At 57.5% G+C, this 20678-nt stretch overlaps 1 protein-coding gene and 1 long non-coding RNA gene across 2 annotated transcripts in view; one reads left to right on the forward strand and one right to left on the reverse strand.

Annotated features, from left to right (window-relative positions):
• Positions 1 to 3265: 3265 nt before the first annotated feature.
• Positions 3266 to 20678, reverse strand: part of EFNA2 (ephrin A2) — a 40361-nt gene continuing 22948 nt past the window's right edge. The window contains exons 2-4 of the mRNA XM_054650246.2: positions 9333 to 9622; positions 6749 to 6814; positions 3266 to 5610 (exon numbers count right to left, since the gene is read on the reverse strand). Of these exons, the coding sequence (XP_054506221.1) occupies positions 5489 to 5610; positions 6749 to 6814; positions 9333 to 9622 (478 nt within the window). The 3' untranslated portion in view covers positions 3266 to 5488. The remainder of the gene's footprint in view (positions 5611 to 6748; positions 6815 to 9332; positions 9623 to 20678) is intronic.
• LOC143696130 (uncharacterized) lies at positions 7053 to 11084 on the forward strand. The gene is made up of 3 exons (XR_013185540.1): positions 7053 to 8135; positions 9837 to 9912; positions 10202 to 11084. It is a non-coding gene; the product is annotated as an uncharacterized LOC143696130 (long non-coding RNA).

A 20678-nucleotide genomic window follows, 5' to 3' on the forward strand; every position in this document is an offset into this window, starting at 1 on the left:
ATTAAAAGGCTCACCCAGGGGCATGTATTTTCCATAAGACGCCGTGTACATGCTGTGCAACATTCAGGAGGATCATGCTGGAGCAATTGGTCCGGATATAATGCCGGTTACCTTGCGAGAGAGCAGCTCCGAGGGGAATGGATGCTCCGCTCCGCGCCTGGGGGAGAAATCGCTCCCTGCAAAGCTCGGGGGGTTGTGGTGGGGATGATCAGCGCCGCTCAGGTCCGTGCCTGCCGCCAGCCAAACTGGGCTTGGAGTGCGGGAAAAGGCACAGGGGAAGTGGCCTGAGGGTGGGTGAGACGCAGTGACCTCCCGAGGGGCCCTCGCCCATGGGGTACTGGGAAGAAATCCTTCCCTGTGGAGGTGGTGAGCCCTGGAATGGATTTCCCAGAGAAACTGTGGCTGTTCTTGTATCCCTGGAAGTGTCCAAGGCCAGGCTGGATGGGACTTGGAGCAACCTGGGATAGCGAGTGGAAGATGTGCCTGCCCATGGCATGGGTAGAATGAGATCGGCTTTAATGCCCCTTCCCACACAAACCATTCTGGGATTTGCTGAATCGACGATTCCCAGGGATCCTCCAAGGACGGGGGCCTGCAGCAGCCTCTGTCCACCCCTCCACCACCCTCCCTCCTCTCCCCGCGCCCCCTCCTCTCCCCGGGCTGGGGGGAATCGAACAAAACCAAATGTCCAGCGGCCTGAAAAGTTCCATTTCCTGCCCCGCGGAGGGAGCGGCCACGGCTGAGCACAATTACACACCCGGCTGGGCCGGCTCCTGCAAATCGATGGCCACAAAGGGCCGGGGCTCCGGCACCTGCCTCCCGCAGCATCCCCGGGCACGGCCCCGCATCCCCATCGCGGCTGGGAGCCGCCGCTGTGCGCTCGCCTCCCCGCTCTCCTCTGCCGCGCCGCTTCCATAAATCATCCCCCGCTCTGGGATTCTCCAGGTGCTCCGCAGCTGGCAGCTTGTTCCAGGAGCGTTCCTGCTTGTACCGCTTGTACCTATCAGGAGATAAGGACGGGAGGAGAGCGATGGCCGGGCAGGCGGGGAGGGGACGGCGGTGACAGCCGGAGCGGACGCGGGGCCAGGAGGGAAATCCCGCATCCCCTGCGAGCTGGATCGGGGCAGGAGCCGCCGCCGGAGCTGCTGGAGGGACGTGGCAGAGCCCGGGAGGTGCCGGTGAGGCCGCGGGGAGCACACGGTGCGCGGGGTGTCGTGGGCCCCTGCGTGGGACGGGACAGGGGGACAAAGGGATGAGCCCCGCAGCCCCGTGCAATGCTCAGAGGGGGCTGGTGGCCACTGTGCCAGTCTCAGCGGCCACTGTAGCAATTTCAGTGGCCTCTGTGCCAATCTCAGCGGCCTCTGTGCCAATCTCAGTGGCCTCTGTGCCAATCTCAGCGGCCTCTGTGCCAATCTCAGCGGCCTCTGTGCCACTTCCATCCAGGAGCATGAGTCCTGCAGCACCCACCAGCCCCTGTGCAGGCACAATGCCCTGGGGGACCCAGGGTGGCAAAGGGACAGCCTGGCCCCTGGGAATTCATTTCTATGGAGAAAATTGAAGCTGGATGTTGGAGAAAAAATTATTTTCATTCCAGGATGTTCCCAACTCCTTGCTCTGCCTCGAGCAGCCCTGGGGAGGGTTTGGTCTCCTCCTGTGGCACACAGTGGCCATGGTTGCCCTGAGCCACAGTGGCTTCCCTGCTGGAACAGGCACCTCTGTGGCACAAAGTGGGAAAATGCCTCTGGAAAGTCCAGCAAGGATGGGTGAACATCCTTGCCTGGCTGAACATCCCTGGAGTGAGGGAGGGAGCTGGGGACCATCCTGAGCCTCCTCATGGTGCAAACCTGGATCACAACACTGGGACTGGGGGAGCTGCACCCTCTGTGCTCTCCACAGCTGGAATGTTGCACCAGGTGAGATATTCCACGGGCCAGCAGAGCACAGAGCACCCATTGCCTCCAGGGGATTAAATTAAAAAAAAACCAAAACTGATTAATGCTGAAATGCTGAAAGGAGCAGCGGGAGCAGAGACCTTGCAATGGTGCACTCCAGGATCATCACAGGGTCCTGGTGCCTTTGCTCTGGAGCAAGGGGGGAGCAGGATGGCATCTCCCAGCCTGACTCCATGGAATCAGCCCCAGTTATCAGCTGGAATGACTCAGCTCCACTCCTGCTCTGATACTGCTGCAATGGGGATCCCGCAGCCCAACAGGATCCAGCACACGGAGCATCCAGGCCCAGCCCAGCTCTCCATCACCACCACTCCTCACATCAAACCTCGATGCCGCTGCAGAAGAGACGGGCTCTAAATGATCCCATTCAGGCCCTAAAGCCCCACGACTCCATTAATGAATTACTAACGATGATCCGTCTCAGCCTTGCGCCTGCCTGCCCGTTCGCTATTTTTACCTCCCTATTTCCAACTCCCAGCATTGAAAAAATCATGAGCCGGGTCTCAGAAAACCTCCTGAGCGGGTCTAAAAACTCATTTTTTTGGTCAATCCCTGCCAGGCTCTTTTGCTGGTGGTTCCCTCTGACGGAGCAGCGGTGACGGCGGAGCTGGAGGTGGCACCCACGTCCCCGGTGGTGGGTGGCATCTCTCCCGCTCCTGGCACACATATGGCCTTTATTAAAAAGCAAAATTAGTCTTTCACCCTCTGGTGGCAAAACTTCAGAGCTCGGATCAGCTGTGGGAGCCTCAATTAATTACCAGCGGGTTGTTCCTATTGCTGCTAATTATGCTGGAATAGGCATAAAATGCCAGGAAGGAGCACGGGCTGCTCCAAAAAAGTTTAGGATTTAAGAAAAGAAAGAGCAGAGGCAGAGGATGCTCGTGATGCAAACTCAAAAAAGCCTGTCCTGGCTTTGGTGGCCTGCCAGGATGTCACCTGTTGGTGTCTCATTCCTGGGGAAACTGAGGCAGTGGCAGGTGAGGAGCCGGGGCTGCGGGAGCTGCCAGCCCCGAGCGCCCACCCGCCAGGCAGCCTCGCCTCCTATAATTAAGTACTATCAACAATTGCACATTAATTAATTTAATATCCATTATTATTAATTAACAGGGTAATTAAGTCCTTCCTGTAATTAACACACCACCCAGGAGAGAGGTCTGGCTGCGGAGCCCTGGTGTACCAAGGGAAAGGGAGCAAGGATGGACGCCCTGGAGCCGGAGCCCTCTGGGGACACAACCCCGGCCACCCCCGCAGAGGGGACACGGAGCCGCACGTGGAGAGGGAAAAGTGATTCCTCAAAAGCAAGGGCCTCACACGACATTTATTTGTATTTTATTATAAAAAAATACAGAATCCAAATGGGGGGTGAGAGATCCGGTTACCATCAGCACGACGTCGAGGACGAAAGCGGAAATGTCGAAGGACGGAGCGAGGCGCGACGGGGACCAGCACAGGGGGGACAGCACCGAGGGCAGGGGGGGCTGCTCCAGGGGACCCCCAGCCCTCCCCCACCGCTGCCTCCGTCCTTCCACTCTCCCACAGTCGCTGTACACAATATAGATATTTATATATATAATCTATATATATATAAAACACAGACCGAAGGCCAGGCGGGTGCTGCCGGCTCCGCGTCGGAGCCCGGCGGGTGCCCCCTGCATCCCCCCCCCCATAAACACAATGCTTTTGTCACCTTCGGGAACCACGACCTGGTCTGGACACACGGGACAGGGACAGGGACGGCAGGGAATGCGATTTTTTTTTTTTTAATTATGTGTTTGTTTTTTTGGTTTTTTTTTTTGTAATTTTCTTTTTTTTTTGTAAATTTTTTTCTTTTTTTTTTTTTTTTTTTTTGGATGGTCGGGATGAGCTTATTGCAAGATTCCAGCTTCCTAGTCTAAAAAATAAAAATAAAATAAAAATAAGATAAACCCTTCCATAAAATCCATTCTCAACAATACATAAAAAAAAACGCTCACAGTATAGCGCTGTATGTACAGGGACAGAGCCCCCCCCGGCCCCCACTGCGGGATCCACTCGGAATGGGGGGGCTCCAGCCAGGTCTGAGCCCATCTCTGGCATCCCCCGGGACCACCGACCACCCCTGGCTTCTGCGGGATGGGCGCAGGACCTCCCCAAGGTGGGACAGCCCCAGATTTAAGGCGAGGAGGGGTCAGACCCCAGGGCTGCGGGGTGACCCCTCCCTGGGGATCTGCCACCCCTGGGGTCACGGCCAACCTCGGATTGGGGGTTTGAAGGGGGGGTTTCACTTATTAATGCAAAGGAAAAGGGGAAAAATCCCCAAGCCCAGCCCTGCAATGTCGGGGGACAATGGCGGAGTGCCAGGAAGGTCCCGCACGCGGTCACCGGCCCCCCCATGGGGGCTCCTGTACCCCCAAGGCATCGGGGGGACACGGAGCAGGCTGGAGGAGGAAAATCCATGGCACACACTCCTCCCACCTCAGTGCCAGCCAAACGCCCTCGGAGCGATGCCCACGGCTGGGCGAGCCCGGCCTGCCGGCTCCCAGCGCCCGGCGGTGCTCCCCGTGCCAGCCGGCCATTCCCGGCCTTCCCAGCGCCGGCCATCTGCAGTGCCAGCCCTTCCCAGTGCTCCCAGTGCCAGTCATCTTCAGTGCCAGCCGTCCCCGGTGCTCTCCGTGCCGGCGGCCACACGGTGCTCCCGGTGCTGGCCATTCCTGCTGCTCCTCGGGTGTCCCCGGTGCTCTCCTCGCTGGCCACTCGCGGCTCTCCCAGTGCCATCCTCGGTGCTGCTGTGCTGCCCGGACATCCCCGGTGATGCTCCCCAGTGTCCCCAGGCCAGCTGTCCCCAGTGCTCTCCTTGGCTGCGTCCAGTTTCCTTTGCTGCTCACGGAGCCTCCCGCGTGTCCCACGGGGACGCGGTGACATCTGTGGCACCAGCGGAGGGGACAGGGGTGCTCAGAGGGGGCTGTGTCCGTCCAGGCCCCCTCGTGCCTGGGCCAAGGGTGGCAGGTCCGGCTCTGTGACGTCCTGTGGCCGGGCTGGCAAGGAGTCCATGCCCACGGAGCCGGTGGCACCATGGCTGTGTCCGGTGGTCCCGGTGGCTCTGCCCACGTTGGGGACAATGAGGGCTCAGCTGGGACTCGAGCCCGGCCCGTGCGGGTCAGTCTGGCACCAGGGGACCCGACGGGAACAACTCAACAAATAAAAAATAAAAATATTTTTTCTTTTAAAAAAACCGAACAAAAACCAAACCAAACAAAAAATAAAAAACCAAAGGAGAAAAAAACCCCAAACGGACGAGGACTCTGTATTTGGTCTAGAAATGTAAAAAGCAACGCCCCACCGGGACAGCCGGAGCTGCGGGGCAGGGATGGAAATTCGGGACCCATTCCCCGGGGACAGCCCAGCACCGCTCCCGGCGGGACGGCCGTGCCACGGCGGGGACTTCAGGCGGCGACACGACCCTCCCTGGGCACCATCCGGGCGATTCGGGGCGGGCGGGATCCGTCCCCGGGCCGCTCCCGCCCCGCGGAGCCGCTCCCGGTGCGTCCGTGTCGGTGCTACGAGACCAGGAGCGTCCAGACGACCGGCACCACCGCCAGCGCCGCCGGCGGCACCCTGAGGCTGCAGCAGGAGTTGTTGCTGGTGAAAATGGGCTCCGGGGACTCGTACAGGGAATCGTCTGTGGAAAAGGAAGGAACAGAGGGAGGGTGAGCCGGTGGGATGGATGCGGTCCGGGCTGGAAGAGGAGGCGCGGGGATGCTCGGCGCGCCGGGATTGGGATCTGGCAGCATTCCCGCTGCTCACCCCTCCCCAAATCCCAGCTTCCACCCCCGGGATGCGACACGGGGACGTCCAAGTGTGGCAGTGAGGGTGGGAATGCCGAGGGTGCTATCCAGGCACAGGGCACGGCTCCTGCCCTTTTAGTGGGATTAGGGAGCGCTGGACCCCGTGTCCCCGTGTGCCACACGGAGGTGACATTGTGCCCGGGGATGGATTCACTCGGGGCAGGGTCACCCCTTGCCCACAGCCTGGGGGGGACACACAGGACCCCATGTGGCTGCTCCCCAGCTCAGCTCGCTCCAGTTTGTCACTGGATTATGGATTTTTATGGCAGGAAAAGCAGAGTCTGGTCCTGCCTGGGGATGCTCCAATGCTCAACCCAGCTGATCCCCAGTTCCAGAGGGTCCCTCGTGCCAGGATGAAGTTTCCAGACTCATTCCAGGGCCAGACCCAGTCAAGGGGTGCCCCCTCAGGGTCCTCCCACCACTCCCCAGGCCCAGCCTCTCTCCCCCTTCCCTTCTCTTCCCCTCCGCAAGTCGGAACAAAATCCCAATATTATTAAAATACTAAAAAATAATATCAGGAGAGATTTTTTTCCCTCTCCTTCATCCTGAATGGAACGTGATGAGTTTTTACAGATGGTTCTGTTAGGTTGGGTTTTATTTTAAAGCCACCAAAGGAAGGGAGGCGAGAGCCATCGGTTACCCAGTGACATTCCGCTGTCCCCAGGGAGAGCTGCTGCCATTTGCTAATTACACGTTAACAGGAGAAGAAAATTATTAATTTGTTTTTTTAAATGCCTGATTTATGCGAGTTGGAAAAGTAGCCACCGAGCAGGGATGATTATTGTTATTCATTTTTTTTTTTTTTTCCCTATGTTTCTGTCTAGACAGTGCTGAGATGGCCCCAACAGAGCTGAAGGGCCCTGTCCCCATCCCTGTCACCATCAGGGTGGTACCCAAAGGCCACCACTCGCTCCCAACCCACGGGGCAGGACCTGGGGACCCTCCCAGGGACCCCCCAAACCTCTCACTCACTTGTTGGCCGAACATAAACCTTCAGCTTCAGGCAGGGCCTGTCCACCGTGTTCGGGGGGGACGCGGCTGCAGGAGGAAAAGGGGACAAAGGGGGTGGATTGTGGGGACAGTGGCAAAACAAGGGTCAAGGCACTGAATAAAAATAATAAACACTGGGAGAAAGGGAGGAATGGCAGTAATTATTGGGGGGTACTTCCTCTTGGGATGAGAAAATGGGATTATTTTATATATAAAAAGAGATTTAATTTTCTCTTTTTTTTTAATTAAAGCAGGGGTTTTTCTACCCTTCCCTTTTCTTTTCCATTTTGGCACTTCACCCCATGGAGGGAAGGAAAAGGTGCTGATCTGAGCAGGACCATGAGCATCCCAACCCCTCCCTCCCAACTCCATCCCAGCCCCATCCCAGCTCCTCCAGGGCTGCTGCCAACCCTCCATGGGCGTGAGGTTTTTTTACCCTCCAATTTTCTTTTCCTTTTTGGTGCTGCACCCCATGGGGGGAACGGAGAAAGTGCTGAAGTGAGAGGCACCACAGGCATCCCACAGCATCCTAACTCACAGAACCCCAACCTGCATCATCCCATCCCACAGGATCCCATCCTGTAGAATCCTAACCCACAGAATCCCATCCCACAGCATCCCATCTTGCAGAATTCCTACAGCATTCCATCCTGCAGAATCCCATCCCACAGAATCCAAACCCACAGAATTCCATCCCACAGCATCCAAACCCACAGAATTCCATCCCACAGCATCCCATCCTGCAGAATTCCATCCCACAGCATCCAAATCCACAGAATTCCATCCCACAGCATCGAACCCACGGAATTCCATCCCACAGCATCCCGTCCTGCAGAATCCTAACCCACAGAATTCCATCCCACAGCATCCAAACCTGCAGAATTCCATCCCACAGCACCCTAACCCACAGCATCCCAAACCCACAGAATCCCATCCCACAGCATCCTAACCCACAGAATCCCATCCCACAGCATTGAACCCACAGAATCCTATCCCACAGCATTGAACCCACAGAATTCTATCCCACAGGATCCCATCCTGCAGAATCCTAACCCACAGAATCCCATCCCACAGCATCCAAATACACAGAATTCCATCCCACAGCACCCTAACCCCACAGAATCCCATCCCACAGCATCCCAATACACAGGATCCCATCCCACAGCATCGAACCCACAGAATTCCATCCCACAGCATCGAACCCACAGAATCCCATCCCACAACATCCCAACACACAGAATCCCATCCCATCCTGCTGCATCCCAGCTCCATCCCCAGGGCCAGCGCTGCCCTTGACCCGCTCCAGAGGCACGAGCGTGTCCCAGTGCCGGCGGGTTAATGGATTCCAATCCGTGGGCTCGAGGAGGAGGTAATTTCTTTTCTTTCATGTCTGCTAAATACGGTTCCTCAAAGAGGCATAATTTCTAATGTTCCGCATGACGGGAATTCTAACCGGGTTAGCAATGATCAGCTTCCCATTTACTCCTGTGTAATCTCTCCCTAACGACATTAAAAAATAAAAAAAAATAAAATAAAATAAAAGCCGGGGAGGGGGGGGGGTAGGGGGAAGAGACACAGAGAGAGTTGTGGCCGCAGTTATTGCGCCGGTGACATTTTACGGGGGGAGAAGAGAGAAGGGGGGAAATGGTAATTTAATATAGATAAAAGGAACAAATTAAGTGGGCTGAAAACAGCTGCTTTAGGAAAAAGAGGAGGAATGATAAGGCGGAAGAGCGTGGCCGTGGCTCCGGAGAGGGCGGCGGGGTTGGGGTCGTGCTGCCCCGTTTGGGTTTGGGTTTTATCCCAGCACCTGCTCCCAGCACTGCTGGATTATTTTTCCAGTGGGCTCCTCTCCCCCTCCTGTCCCTGTGGATGTTCTGGAAGTGGAAATTCCCTGCCTGGGAGCCCTTGTCCTGCAGCCAGCACTGGAGTTTCCTCCAGAGCAGGCCAGGCAGTTCAGGTTTGGGTGAGAAAGGGAGCCCAGATTCATGAGAACACAGGGATACGTGGGAGAGCACAGGAACAGATGGGTGAGCACAGGAATTACATGTAAGAGCATGGAAATACATATGAGAGGATGGAAATTACATGGGATAGCACAGGAATTACATGTGAGAACATGGGAATTACATGGGAGAGCTCAGGTTTATATGGGAGAGCACAGGAATTCCATGGAGCAAAGAAATACAGAGGAGAGCATGGGAATAGATGGGAGAGCACAGGAATTACATGTAAGAGCATGGAAATGCATGTGAGAGGATGGAAATTGCATGGGAGAGCACAGGAATTACATGTGAGCCCACATGAATATTTTTGAGAGCACAAGAGTACACAGGAGTTTATGGGAACACTGCATGGGGTTGGGGCCAATCCCAGTGCCATTTCCACTGGGATGAGACCAGTGCCTCTGGACAGTCCTGGTCATTCTCATGCCCAGAGCTGCGACAACCCCAGCAAAGATTTCCATGGAACGTTTGCTTGCCGTGCCGCAGTTTGGGAGGATTCCGCAGCATTTTGGGTCAACCAACACCAACCCAGCCACCAGGACCACCCCATCCCCACTCACAGATGTAGTAATACTCGTGGCCGGGTCGGAACTCGAAGCCCAGCGAGAAGGGGGTGAAGAGCTGGAACTTCTCGGAGAACTTGAGGGGCCCGTTGGGGGAGTCGGGGCGGTTGCACTCCCAGCGCTTGAAGCCGCGCTGCCGGTGGTCGCAGGACGCGTGGCCCTCGTAGTTGACCATGTAGAGGATGTACCTCTCCATCCGCTCCGGCAGCGGCTCCTCGTAGTGAGGGCAGTAGATGTCCAGGTAGTCGTTGATGCTCACCTCCACCGTGTAGTCCCCGCGGTGGAACCTGCGGAGGTGTTGGGGCAGAGGGTCACAAACTCGTTCTCGCTCATCTGGAGAACCCTCCCGGCATGGAATCGCACGGAGGTTTGGGTTGGGAGGGACCTTAGAGTTCATCCAGTCCCCGTGGGTGTTCTGGTTTTGTGCCCTGCGTGGTGTCCTGGGCTGGGACTCTGCCAAGGCGTTTTTTTTTGGTTCTGAAAATCCTCCTTGTTCTGCAGGAACGAGCCAAGGAGAGCCATTCCCAGGACATCAAGTGGTGCCTCCAGCTGATCCAGGACTATCAGATATGAGTGGGTAAGGATGGGCAGGCAAACACAGGACCATGGAATCCCAGGATGATTTAGGTGGGAAGGACCTTAAAGCCCATCCAGTCCCTCCTGCCATGGCAGGGACACCTTCCACTGTCCCAGGCTGCTCCAAACCCCATCCAACCTGGCCTTGGACACTTCCAGGGATGGGGCAGCCTCAGCTGCTCTGGGCACCCTGTGCCAGGGCCTCACCTCTCTGCCATCCAAAGCCTGATCCAACCCCAACAGCCCCATTAACATCCAGACTAACCCAGATCCTCTTTGTTTCATGCCAGCAAACCGGCACCATTTGGCAGGAAACCACACAAAAACGACGATTCCCGGCGGTGCCGCAATCCCGGTGTCACTGGTGTTCTTGGCACCGACTACCCCAGAGATTAAGGGATTATCAGCACTGGAGAACTCTGTGGCACATGCCAGCAACCCCCCTCCACCTCCTCAGGGTGGCCCCTGTGATCCCCTCCCCAAATCTCAGACCCCAACAACCACAGCTGGTGGAGCTCAAGGCCAAATTCGCCGTTCCCCCCTGGCAGCTTGGCTTCCCCTCCTCACTGAGTGAGGTTTTTTCATATCAGTTTGGTTTTTTCCTATCAATTTAAGGCTCCCCCTAGCAGGTAGCCCCCCAAAAACCTCAGCACTGCCAGGACAGTGGTCACCCCACAACTCCAGGGCTTGGCCAGTGGCCGGAGGGGTCAGCACAGCCTTGGTGGGCTGGGGACCGTGACCACAACCCCTTCAACCTCCCAAAGCAGAATTTTGGGGCTCCCAAACACCCCCCTGAGGCTGTGGCAGCTGCTGAGATGGCTTCAGCTCATCCAGAAACACCCCAAAAGTGCAGCCCCATCCCTATGGGGGCAGAGAGTGACCCCCAAAAGGGAAGGGGGGGAAGAAGGGAGGAGGTGTGGGGAAGAGGGGGGGTCCTGCAGCCCCCCTCCAGCTCATTACCTGCCTCATAAGCTCTCTGATCACACAGGGAACGCGCTAATTAAGGAGCAGGGTTTCTCCCTCTCCTTCCCTCTCCTTTCCCGAGCCAGTTGTGCCAACCCTGCCCCTGGCAAGGTAACATTGGAAAATGTAAAATTAATACAAAGGGCTAGAATTTACTGGGAAACAATTTTCAAATGCGCGGAGAACAATAAAAAATATTTAAAGGGAAAAAAAAACCAACAAAAAAAGCTTCTTCTCGCTGCCTTTTATTTAAAAAAATTATTTATTTTAATGATGGTTACTAAAGCCCAAAGAAAGGCGGGGGGGCCCCCATGTACCAGGGGAATAATAGTAATAATAATTATTACATTTTGGGAGAAAAACTCACTTTGAGGGAGTGACAAATTGCTGAATTAAAGCTGATTAAAGCTGATTAATGGCCCAGACACAGATGGCTGCAGGGGGGGCATGGGGAGGAGGTCACCCTCCTTTGGGGGGCTGTGGGGAGGAGTCACCCCCCTTTGGGTGAGGGGGTCTGTGGGGACCCCCAGCATGGTGCACCCCACTCTGCAAGGGGCCCTGGGCTCCCCCAGTGTATCCCAGTCTGATGCCATGGGATTGGGATGATTCCAGCACCAGGGATGTACCCAGGACAGGCCCACAGCCTGGCAGCCCATGCTCCATGGACACCCCAACTCCAGAGCTCCATGCTCCCACCCTCTGCCACTGTGGGGTCCCAGCACAGGAGCTGTCACCCACCCAGCCTGGCTCCATCAGGTTTGGGTTCAATCAACAACTTCCCAGCGCCGTGACACCCCTGCCCCTTCACGACAGGAGCAAGAATCCATCAGAGGGAAATTGTCTGGAATGAAAATCTCAGAGCTGGTGAAGCCCCTTTGGAAGTTCCCAACCCCGTGTCCCTTCACCATGCTGGGCAGGGTGGCATTTCCCTGCTGGAAACACATTGGCTTCTCAAGTTTTTACCTCTTGGAAATACACTGTGGAGGGGAAAAACCCTTCTGAGAGGAGAGGCACGTGCAGGTGGAGACCCCTGGCTCCTGCAGGGCAGACCCAACCAGGAGAGCAAATCCCACACCCAAACCCTGGTCCTGGTCCCCCAAACCACAGCCAGTGCCTCAGTTTCCCCTCAGAGCTGCAGCAGCATCCTCCCAAAATTCCCAAATTCGGGCAGTGACCCAGCACAGGAACAAAGCGGATTTGTCTCTCTACACCCTGCGAGACCAGCCAGTGTCCCAAGGGTTAAATAATTCAGATTTTTCTTTCCTGAACAGCTTGAAAAGAGATATGATTGCGCCCACTGGAATACAGGAGGGGGGGGGGGGATATTATGGATGGAAAAGAGCTATTTAAGCTGAGGAACGGTGTTGGCACATAAACAAATGGGTATAAACTGGCCATGAATAAATTGAGTCTGGAAATTAGGAGGTTTAGAACCAGTGGGGGCCAGTTGGGGCTCACAGGGGCAGAGGGGCGAGGGGGGGACTGGGGCAGGGGGCCAGGTATGGGGTCCCCCCCGCTCCAAGGGCACCCGTCCTTGCGGGGCCAGGCGCTGAGAGATTTAAAATCTCCCTTCCGCTTTCATCTCCCGAAATCTCCTTCATTCAAATAGTCACAGCGTGATCAGGAGTAATAAGCCTATTACAGAGCAAAATAAAACACAGCAGCTCCCCCCCTAGCCGCCCCCCCAAACCAGCCCCCCCCCCAGCCCTCCTGCCCTCTTTGGGGCTATTAAACACAATCCGAAGGAAATTCAGATGTGGAGAAGCCAATGTCACCCCCTCCCCAGCTCGCCCAGCCCTGCAAGGTGTCCCCTCCCTCAGGAAATGGGGACAAAGTGGCTCCTGGAGCTGGGGGGGTGGCAGGGAAGGGTCCCTGGGGTGCAGGTGCCCACTGACCCCTTGCACAGCTCCTTTCTGCATTAATCCTGTTGCTCAGCTGGCTCCTGGCGTGGCCATGGCCGGCAATGGAGTTCACACCGGGAATGTTTAAGGCTGTTTTCCATCTGCTTCTCCTTCTCCTTGGGCAGCCAGGATCCGAGCCCGAGCCCCAAGCCATCCCTTGGGATGGCAATGGCAGCGCTGGGCAGGAGCAGGACGGGGCCACCAGGGGGAATTTGGGCCATGTGCTGGTCCCAGTGTCCTGGAGGCTGATCCCTATTCCCTGCTCAAGAGGCAGAAGTCACCTGCAGAGCTGGGAGGGGATGGAGCCGGAGCTGGATGCACCTGGACACCTGTGTCCACCCAGCTTTGGTGCAGTGGGTTTGGCCAGCCCAGACCCCATCCCACTGCCCCATCCCACCACCTCACCAGTGCCAAGGTTGATTTTAACCGTGTTCCCAAATATTTTCCATGGTGGAGAATGAGCATCCCCGGCACCGGCACCTCCCAAACTCCCTCCAGGCTGTGCCGGAGGAGCCCAGCATCCCACCATGGCCAAGCCCTGGCATGGCAGGGATGAGATGGCACTCAGGGGACACCCTGTCCCCATCAACCCCAACCCCTGGGAGGGTGGCAGTGACGAGTGCCAGTCCCCAGAGGCTCTGGTGTTGTCCCTGGTGCCACGGTGGGACAGAGCGGGGACGGCTCACGGAGCGCCAGTAATGCGGTCCGGAGGGACCCCGCCGTACACACAGCACCTAAATTATTTAATTTCTCCAAACTGCTGCACCTTTATAAATCATTAAAAGCTCCTTTTGATCTGTGTTAATGAGGTTTCCTGAGTGCGGGGCTGGGAAATGCTTCGGCGCCAGAAAGCGACGCCGCTGATTAAAAAAATCAAGAGGGGGTGAGTGGGAGCATGGGGGGCATGGGCAGGGGCTGGGGGCACGGGGAGGTGGGCACAGGGGCTCCCCAGGGCCCAGCCAGACAGTGGAGAGGCTTTAGGGATGCCCATAATGTTTATGTTCTTTCCCTTCCCTTTCTCTTCCCCTCTCTTTCAGTTTCCCTTTCCTTTTCAGTTTTCCTTCCCTTTTCTCTCTCCCTTCCCCTTTCCCTTTCCTTTCCTCTTTCCCGGAGCTTTCCAGCCAGGGAATCCCGGGAACAGGTTGGTCCCTGGGAAATGCTGGTGCCAACCAAACCATGGCCAGGGCTGGGGCTCTTGGTCCTCCCGGTGCTCTGGGACACAATTCCCTCTTTGGGGAGCAGCAGGATGGGATGAAAGCCCCCGGGGGCTGTCACTGGGAGCGAGCGGGAGGCTCCGGTCCCAGCAGTGCCACCGTCGGTGACACCGTCGGTGACCTCGTGGGAGCGCCGCGGCGCCGGCCCTGACAGCTTTAATGCCGATATTTATCTCTGCTCCAAACCTCCGAGCCCGGCTCCACATCCAGGAGCTCCATCACCGGGGTCAGGAGTGACGGTGACATCGGGAGCCGATGGCAGCTGGGTTTGGGTTTGACATCGGCTGGGGACAGCGGTGGGGACGGGGATGTGAATGGGGATAGGCACAAGGACAGGGACGAGGATAGGGATGGAGATAAGAATGTGGATAGAGACAGGGATGGGGACAGAGATAAGGAGAGGGATGGGGACAGGGACAGGGATGGGGACAGGGGTGGCAGCGGGGGATAGACAGGGACAGTGATGGAGATGGGGATGGAGATAAAAACTGGTATAGGGTCAGGGATGGGGATAAGATTGGGGATGGGAATGGGGACAGTCATGGGAATGGCAATAGAGACAGGGATGGGGTGGGGATAGAATCGGGATAGAGACAGGGATGGAGGTGGGCACAGGGATGGGGATGAGGACTGGGGCAGGCATTGTGGGTAACAAAAACAAATTCCATGCAGACCCAAGGGGCACTTCCCCAGCCCTGGCATCCCTGGAGCTGGTCAGGGAGCAGCACTGCCCCAGCTGGAGCAGGGGAGCAGCACCTCACACCTCCATTGACGGATATTTCCCTTTCCCTCCTTTTAAGGTAAACGACAGAAAATCCCAGGACAGCCATCAGCCTCCGAGGTAACCTCGTCCCGCCTCGGCCGCGTTCCCACAGGATTCAGCGGCTCCTGTTACCTGGGGCAACGGCGGGGAAATGACGGCTGGCATCTAAATTGCCATCATTATGCTCCAGAGCCAACACTCCCCATTTACACTTTATTGTCATCTTTTGCTTTAGGGAGATGCTGAGATATTACAGGATGGGGTGACAGAGCGGGATGAGCTGGGATGCAGGAGGAGAGAGGCGCGGAGACAAATGGGGACCCCCGGAGCTGTGATTTCAGCCTGATTGCGGATCCGGAAGCGGAGCCGAGCCTGATCCCGCAGGCTGTGGGGCGGTTTTAGCACACAGAAGAAAATAAAATTTGTTTAAATGCAAGCGCCAGCCTGGAGGGGCCTGGGCACGTGGTACCTGGGAGAGGATTCCCACCAAAACGGCGCCGAAGCGGCTCAGCCTCCTCTGGCTGCAGGGATACTCATGGAAAAAGGGAAGTGATCCTCACCAACAGCTGCTACCGGGCTGTGGCTGGGACCACACTGTGGGGCTGGTACACCTTTGTGGGGCTGGTACCTCAATATTGGACAGGAATCCCACTGTGGGGCTGGCAACCCTTTGTGGGGCTGGTGCCTCAATATTGGACAGGAATCCCACTGTGGGGCTGGCACCCCTTTGTGGGGCTGGTGCCTCAATATTGGACAGGAATCCCTTTGTGGGGCTGGCACCCCTTTGTGGGGCTGGTACCTCAATACTGGACAGGAATCCCTTTGTGGGGCTGGTACCCCTTTGTGGGGCTGGTGCCTCAATATTGGATAGGAATCCCATTGTGAGGCTGGCACCCCTTTGTGGGGCTGGTACCTCAATATTGGACAGGAATCCCTTTGTGGGGCTGGCAGCCCTTTGTGGGGCTGGTGCCTCAATACTGGACAGGAATCCCTTTGTGGGGCTGGCAGCCCTTTGTGGGGCTGGTGCCTCAATATTGGACAGGAATCCCATTGTGGGGCTGGCACCCCATTACATCTCCTGCACCCCACTGCACCACTGTACCCCGTTCCAGGGCTGGGCACCCCATTGTGGGGCCACTCCAAGGATATTCCTGGGTACCCCAAAGCAAAACCTGCTCTTGGTTCTCCAAAGTCCAAGTTCATTCTCCCTCCCTCCATCCCAGTTTTTGCCAAGCTGCTCAAAGGAAATGCAAAGCCAAACTTGGGATGTCACCCCCCCATCCCCATAGGGTGACTGCAGTGAGACAGGGCCAGGGGGAGGAACGGGGCCTTTCAAGTGTTTGCAGAGAAAAAAGAGAGAAAAAAGCAAAGAGTTCAAAAACTGAGCAACTTTCCAAGGAAGAGCCAGGGCGGCTTCACCCTTCAGGGTAGCCCCACAGCACCGTGCATGGGATTGGGATCAGGAGATTCCTTCCCACACAACACCTCCCTGAGCGGGACCTCAGAGCTCACAGTGCCTGGGATAAACCCAACCAGAGCCACGAGCCCATGGATGCACCAGGAGCTGGGAGTTCCACATGACCCAGCACAACATGGAGGCACCCTGCCATGATGCCAAGCATGGATCAGACAGGTTTTTCCCTCAGACTCATGACATCACCCTTTTGTCCAGGAAAAAATGCAGGTGTCAGCCAGAAATCCTGGTTTTGGCACACAGATATTCCATTTTCCACATGCCACAGCCTATCCAGGGGGATGAACCCTTTTGGAGCCTCTTTTCAGGGAGCTCTACCCTCACCCCACAACCAAAGCTCCCTGGAACTGCTCCAGCTGCTGCAATTCCCACCACTCACCCCTCATTAGCATGGATGCTCGTTAGCCCAGCGCTGAGACTAATCAATACTGCCATTAACCGACTCCCTGGAATTAATGCGCTTGAACCTGGCAGGCCGCAGGATATTGGTCATTTTTCCACTTAACCTGGCAGGAGGAGTTTTTCCCTTTGCTGGTGGCAGTGGATGACGGAGGGAAGCTGGGACAGTTCATCCCTTCAGCTCCTGGCTGCTGGTTCAACACCAGCTTTGGGCTCACCACCACTTTTTGGTCATCCCAAGGCTGTTGGATGTTCCCAAACCTCAGGAGAAGGGCAGCCCTGTCCCAAGCCATTGGGTTGGAGACCCTAGAGAGGATTCTGAGGTCCCCATCACAGCACAGGGACACCCAGATCGTGACCCTCTGGTGCCACCCCATTCCTGCAGCTGCTCCATCCCTTCTGCCCCAGGTTCCTGGCCCTGGAGCCCCGGGCAGGCACAGCCAAGCTGCTCTCCAGGGCACCCCAGAGCCACCCTCCCCTGCTGCTCCCGCCGCCTCGCAGCGCCTCTGGCTAAACAGAGATCAGAAATGTTAGATCTTTCTTAACATCTCCTGCCAGCACTGTCAGTGGCCCTCTCCAGAGTACCAGGGCCCTCTGTTATGTAAACACAGCACATTCTCTGTCAAAGATTAAAAAAAAAAAAGCCTCATTTGCACATAAAAGCAGCCTCTGCACTAGTTACGGGCACTGTGGCATGTAAGGAAGACTGTAGGTTAAATTCAATAATAAAGTGGGGCGGCGCAGAGGTCCTGCTCCAACTCCTTCTCCCACAGCCCAGCCCCAGCTGCTCCAGCCCGACCTGCAGCCACCAAGTGGTGCCAGCCACGAGCCCCTGGGATGGGTGGGGACTGAGGAGGCACCCTGAGCCCCGGGCTGGGCTGTGGCTGAGTGACCCCCAAGCCCCACAGACCACCCGGGTGCTCCTCTGTGCCCCCTTCATGCTCATGGCACCCCAGACTCCATCATGCCCATCTCCTCCCCTTGGCAGCTCATCCAGAGCGGGGCCTGCTGCCCCACATCCCTCCCCACACATTTCTGGGAGCTGGCACTGCCTTCACAGCCCAGCACAGCTCTGGCAGCTCCCGGCTGCTGATGCACCAGGAACCACACGGATCATGAATGTGACACCGTGGATGTGACAGCCCTTGCTGCCAGCCCGCGGTGAGGCGGTGCCCACTGCTGTGGGATGGCACTGGGGGGATCTCTGACCATGGCAGGGAGTGCCAGCAGCCCAGCTGGCTCCAGGGATGGCGGCAGCCAGCCGGGCCCATGGCCGGTTCTGCACAAATCGAATCAGAGCAGAAACTGAACTGTCGGAGAGACGAGGGCTGGGAAGTGTCATGGTAATTGTGTTAGTGCCAGCAGTGCCGCGGCTGCTCCGGGGGCTGGGGGCACGGCAGGGTGGGCATGGTGAGGTGGGCATGGTGGGATGGCACAGAGCAATGGGCACACAAGGGTGGCCACAACAGAATGGCCACGAGGGGATGGGCACGGCAATGCCAGCACAGGGGCTCACCAGACACCCAGATCTGTCAGGCCCAGGAGGAGGAGTGAGGGTTCAAGAGGGATCAGGGCAAGGACCAGCAGACCCAGACAGCCACAGAGCCAAGTGGCACGAGGGGTCACAACAGTGGTTGACAGTGAAAGTGACAGGGACACCAGACTCCAGAAGGAGGTGATTCATTCCCAAATCACTGCGTGCCACCATCCAGCAGCCGTGTCCCCATGGCCATCAGCCTGGGGATCATGTCACCATCCAGCAGCCGTGTCCCCATGGCCATCAGCCTGGGGATCATGTCACCATCCAGCAGCCGTGTCCCCATGGCCATCAGCCTGGGGATTGTGTCACCATCCAGCACCCGTGTCCCCATGGCCATCAGCCTGGGGATCATGTCACCATCACAGACACCAGCCTGGCACTCGTGTCCCCGTTCACGCTCAGCCCTGTGCACACCAGCCCCGCTCACGTCTGTGGCAGCCGGGCGCCGGGCACGTGCCAGCCGTGCACGGGATCACGCGTGCTCATCCGTGCTCCGGTGGCTCACGCTGAGCGCCCTAATTACCGCGTCTGGCCAGGCGGGCGGGCGCTGATAACGGGCACGGGACGGAGCTGCTGGGGGTTATCAGCCGGTGACAGCCGGGCCCCCCGCCGCCCGCGCCGGCTCCGCGCCGCAGCCCGCTGGGACAGCCGGATCAAGGCGCCCTTTGGGGGTCCCCAAAGCGTGGGGGATGGGGTAAACAGCCCCCCAGGGCTGACCTCATTAGCACAGCCGAGCCCCAGTGTCGATGTGGCTGGGCCTGGCATGCTGCAGGCAGAGCCTCAGGATGTGGGGTCACCATGGTGTCGGTGCCAGCCTCTGGTCTCATCTGCTGGGGGTGAGGGACACCCACCCTGCCAGTCCCACTGTCACCGGGCTGGAGGGAGATTTTGGATGTCCCTGGTGCTGTGAGGGCCTGGGTGGCAGCAGGAAAGGCCTCCAAGGAGATAGATCAGTGTCACACTCCGGTCTCTGAGCCAAACCAGCCACTGTCCTGGCACTCCCCAGAGCCATTCCATTTGTCTCATCCCAGAGCCACAACCGGGACATGGCACGGCCCTGCTGTGATGCCAGCACGGTATCCACTGCTTCCATGCCTCAGTTTACCTGCCCCAGGGCTGGATCTTCCTGCATGGTGTGGGTCCAGCAGCGGAAGCAACAGAGAAGGAGCACGTTCCCCATCCCAACTGGCTAAAGACACACCAATTAACATGGATAAACACAGACTGCTGCACTATTTCACTTATTGGCCACTATTTTCGGCCGGCGGCCGAATTCCGGGCAGTGGTGAGATGGGTGGCAGCAGGGCAGGGGGGTTGGCAGGAGCACCGGTGACTCTTTAACCTTGGAGCACTTGCACTGGCAGGGAATTTGGGGCGAGCAGTGGCGGTAATTTGATCGGCGGGAGCCGGGCGAGCGCTGGCCCCGCAATCACCGGGAAAACGCCGACGCGGTGGAAATCGGCCGCCACTGCCCAGCGGGAGCGGGCGCGGGGACACGGCTCGGAAGGACGGACACAGCGGGCACCTGCCTGTCACCCTGCAGCCCCCTGCCTCTGTTCAGTGCCACCCTGGCATTCCCAGGTGGGTTCCAGACCCCCAGCCAAAGGACACCACTGTCCCCCTGTCCCGGCAGTGTGGGGCTGCGGAGTTGGAATTTATCACACCCGCCCCTGACAGCTCCCTTTGACAGGGTCTCCGGGGGGGCCGAGCGATGCCTTTTGTCTGCCCAACAATTAATTATTTCCTGGCTAATGATGCACTCCGACTTGCCAAGCAGGGAGAGGCTGCGTGGCAAGCCCTCCCTCACCCCACTGTGCCCCCTCGCCACAACCTCTCCCATGGCAGGGTGAAATGTTGGGGTACTCAGGGATAAGGCTGGGCTGTGAGACCCCCTCCTGTATCTTACCATCCTTCTCACAGGCACGCTGCCCCCCAAAAAGGGCACCCCAAAAGCAGGAGGATGGTGCTGGGCAGGCAGGATGGGTCCCCTCTGGCGGTGCCAGCAGGTGGGTGCTGCGCTGTGCTGCGGCAGCAGGTGCTGGCAGCACTCTAAGTGCCACTGGCGGCAGCCCTGGAGCGCTCCAGGAGGGGATAACCGGCTGATGGGGCTGAGCTAATGGAGAAAATCCATTTAGGATCACTCGATACTCTCCCCTGGGCTTTCATTACACCTCAGGGCTCTGCAGGGCACTGGGCCCTGAGCCGGCCTCTGCCAGCCCAGATCCCATCGCTGCCGGCTGGATGTCTCGGCAGAGGGATGTGGGAGGGGTGTGCATGGGAAGGAATGAGGGAAGAGATGCAGGGAGCAATGAAGGAAGGGATGCAAGAAGGGATATGCATGGAGAGGGATGCAGAAAGAGATGCAGGGAGGGATGTGCATGGGGAGTGATTCAGAAAGAGATGCAGGAAGGGATGAAGGAAGGGATGTGCATGGGAAGTGATGCAGGAAGGGACACAGGGAGGCTTGTGCACAAAGCCCGCAGCTCTGAGCTTGTAGCTGCAGGTGACAAGAG

The sequence above is a fragment of the Agelaius phoeniceus genome, chromosome 29 (genome assembly GCF_051311805.1).
Source record: "Agelaius phoeniceus isolate bAgePho1 chromosome 29, bAgePho1.hap1, whole genome shotgun sequence".
NCBI lineage: Eukaryota > Metazoa > Chordata > Aves > Passeriformes > Icteridae > Agelaius > Agelaius phoeniceus.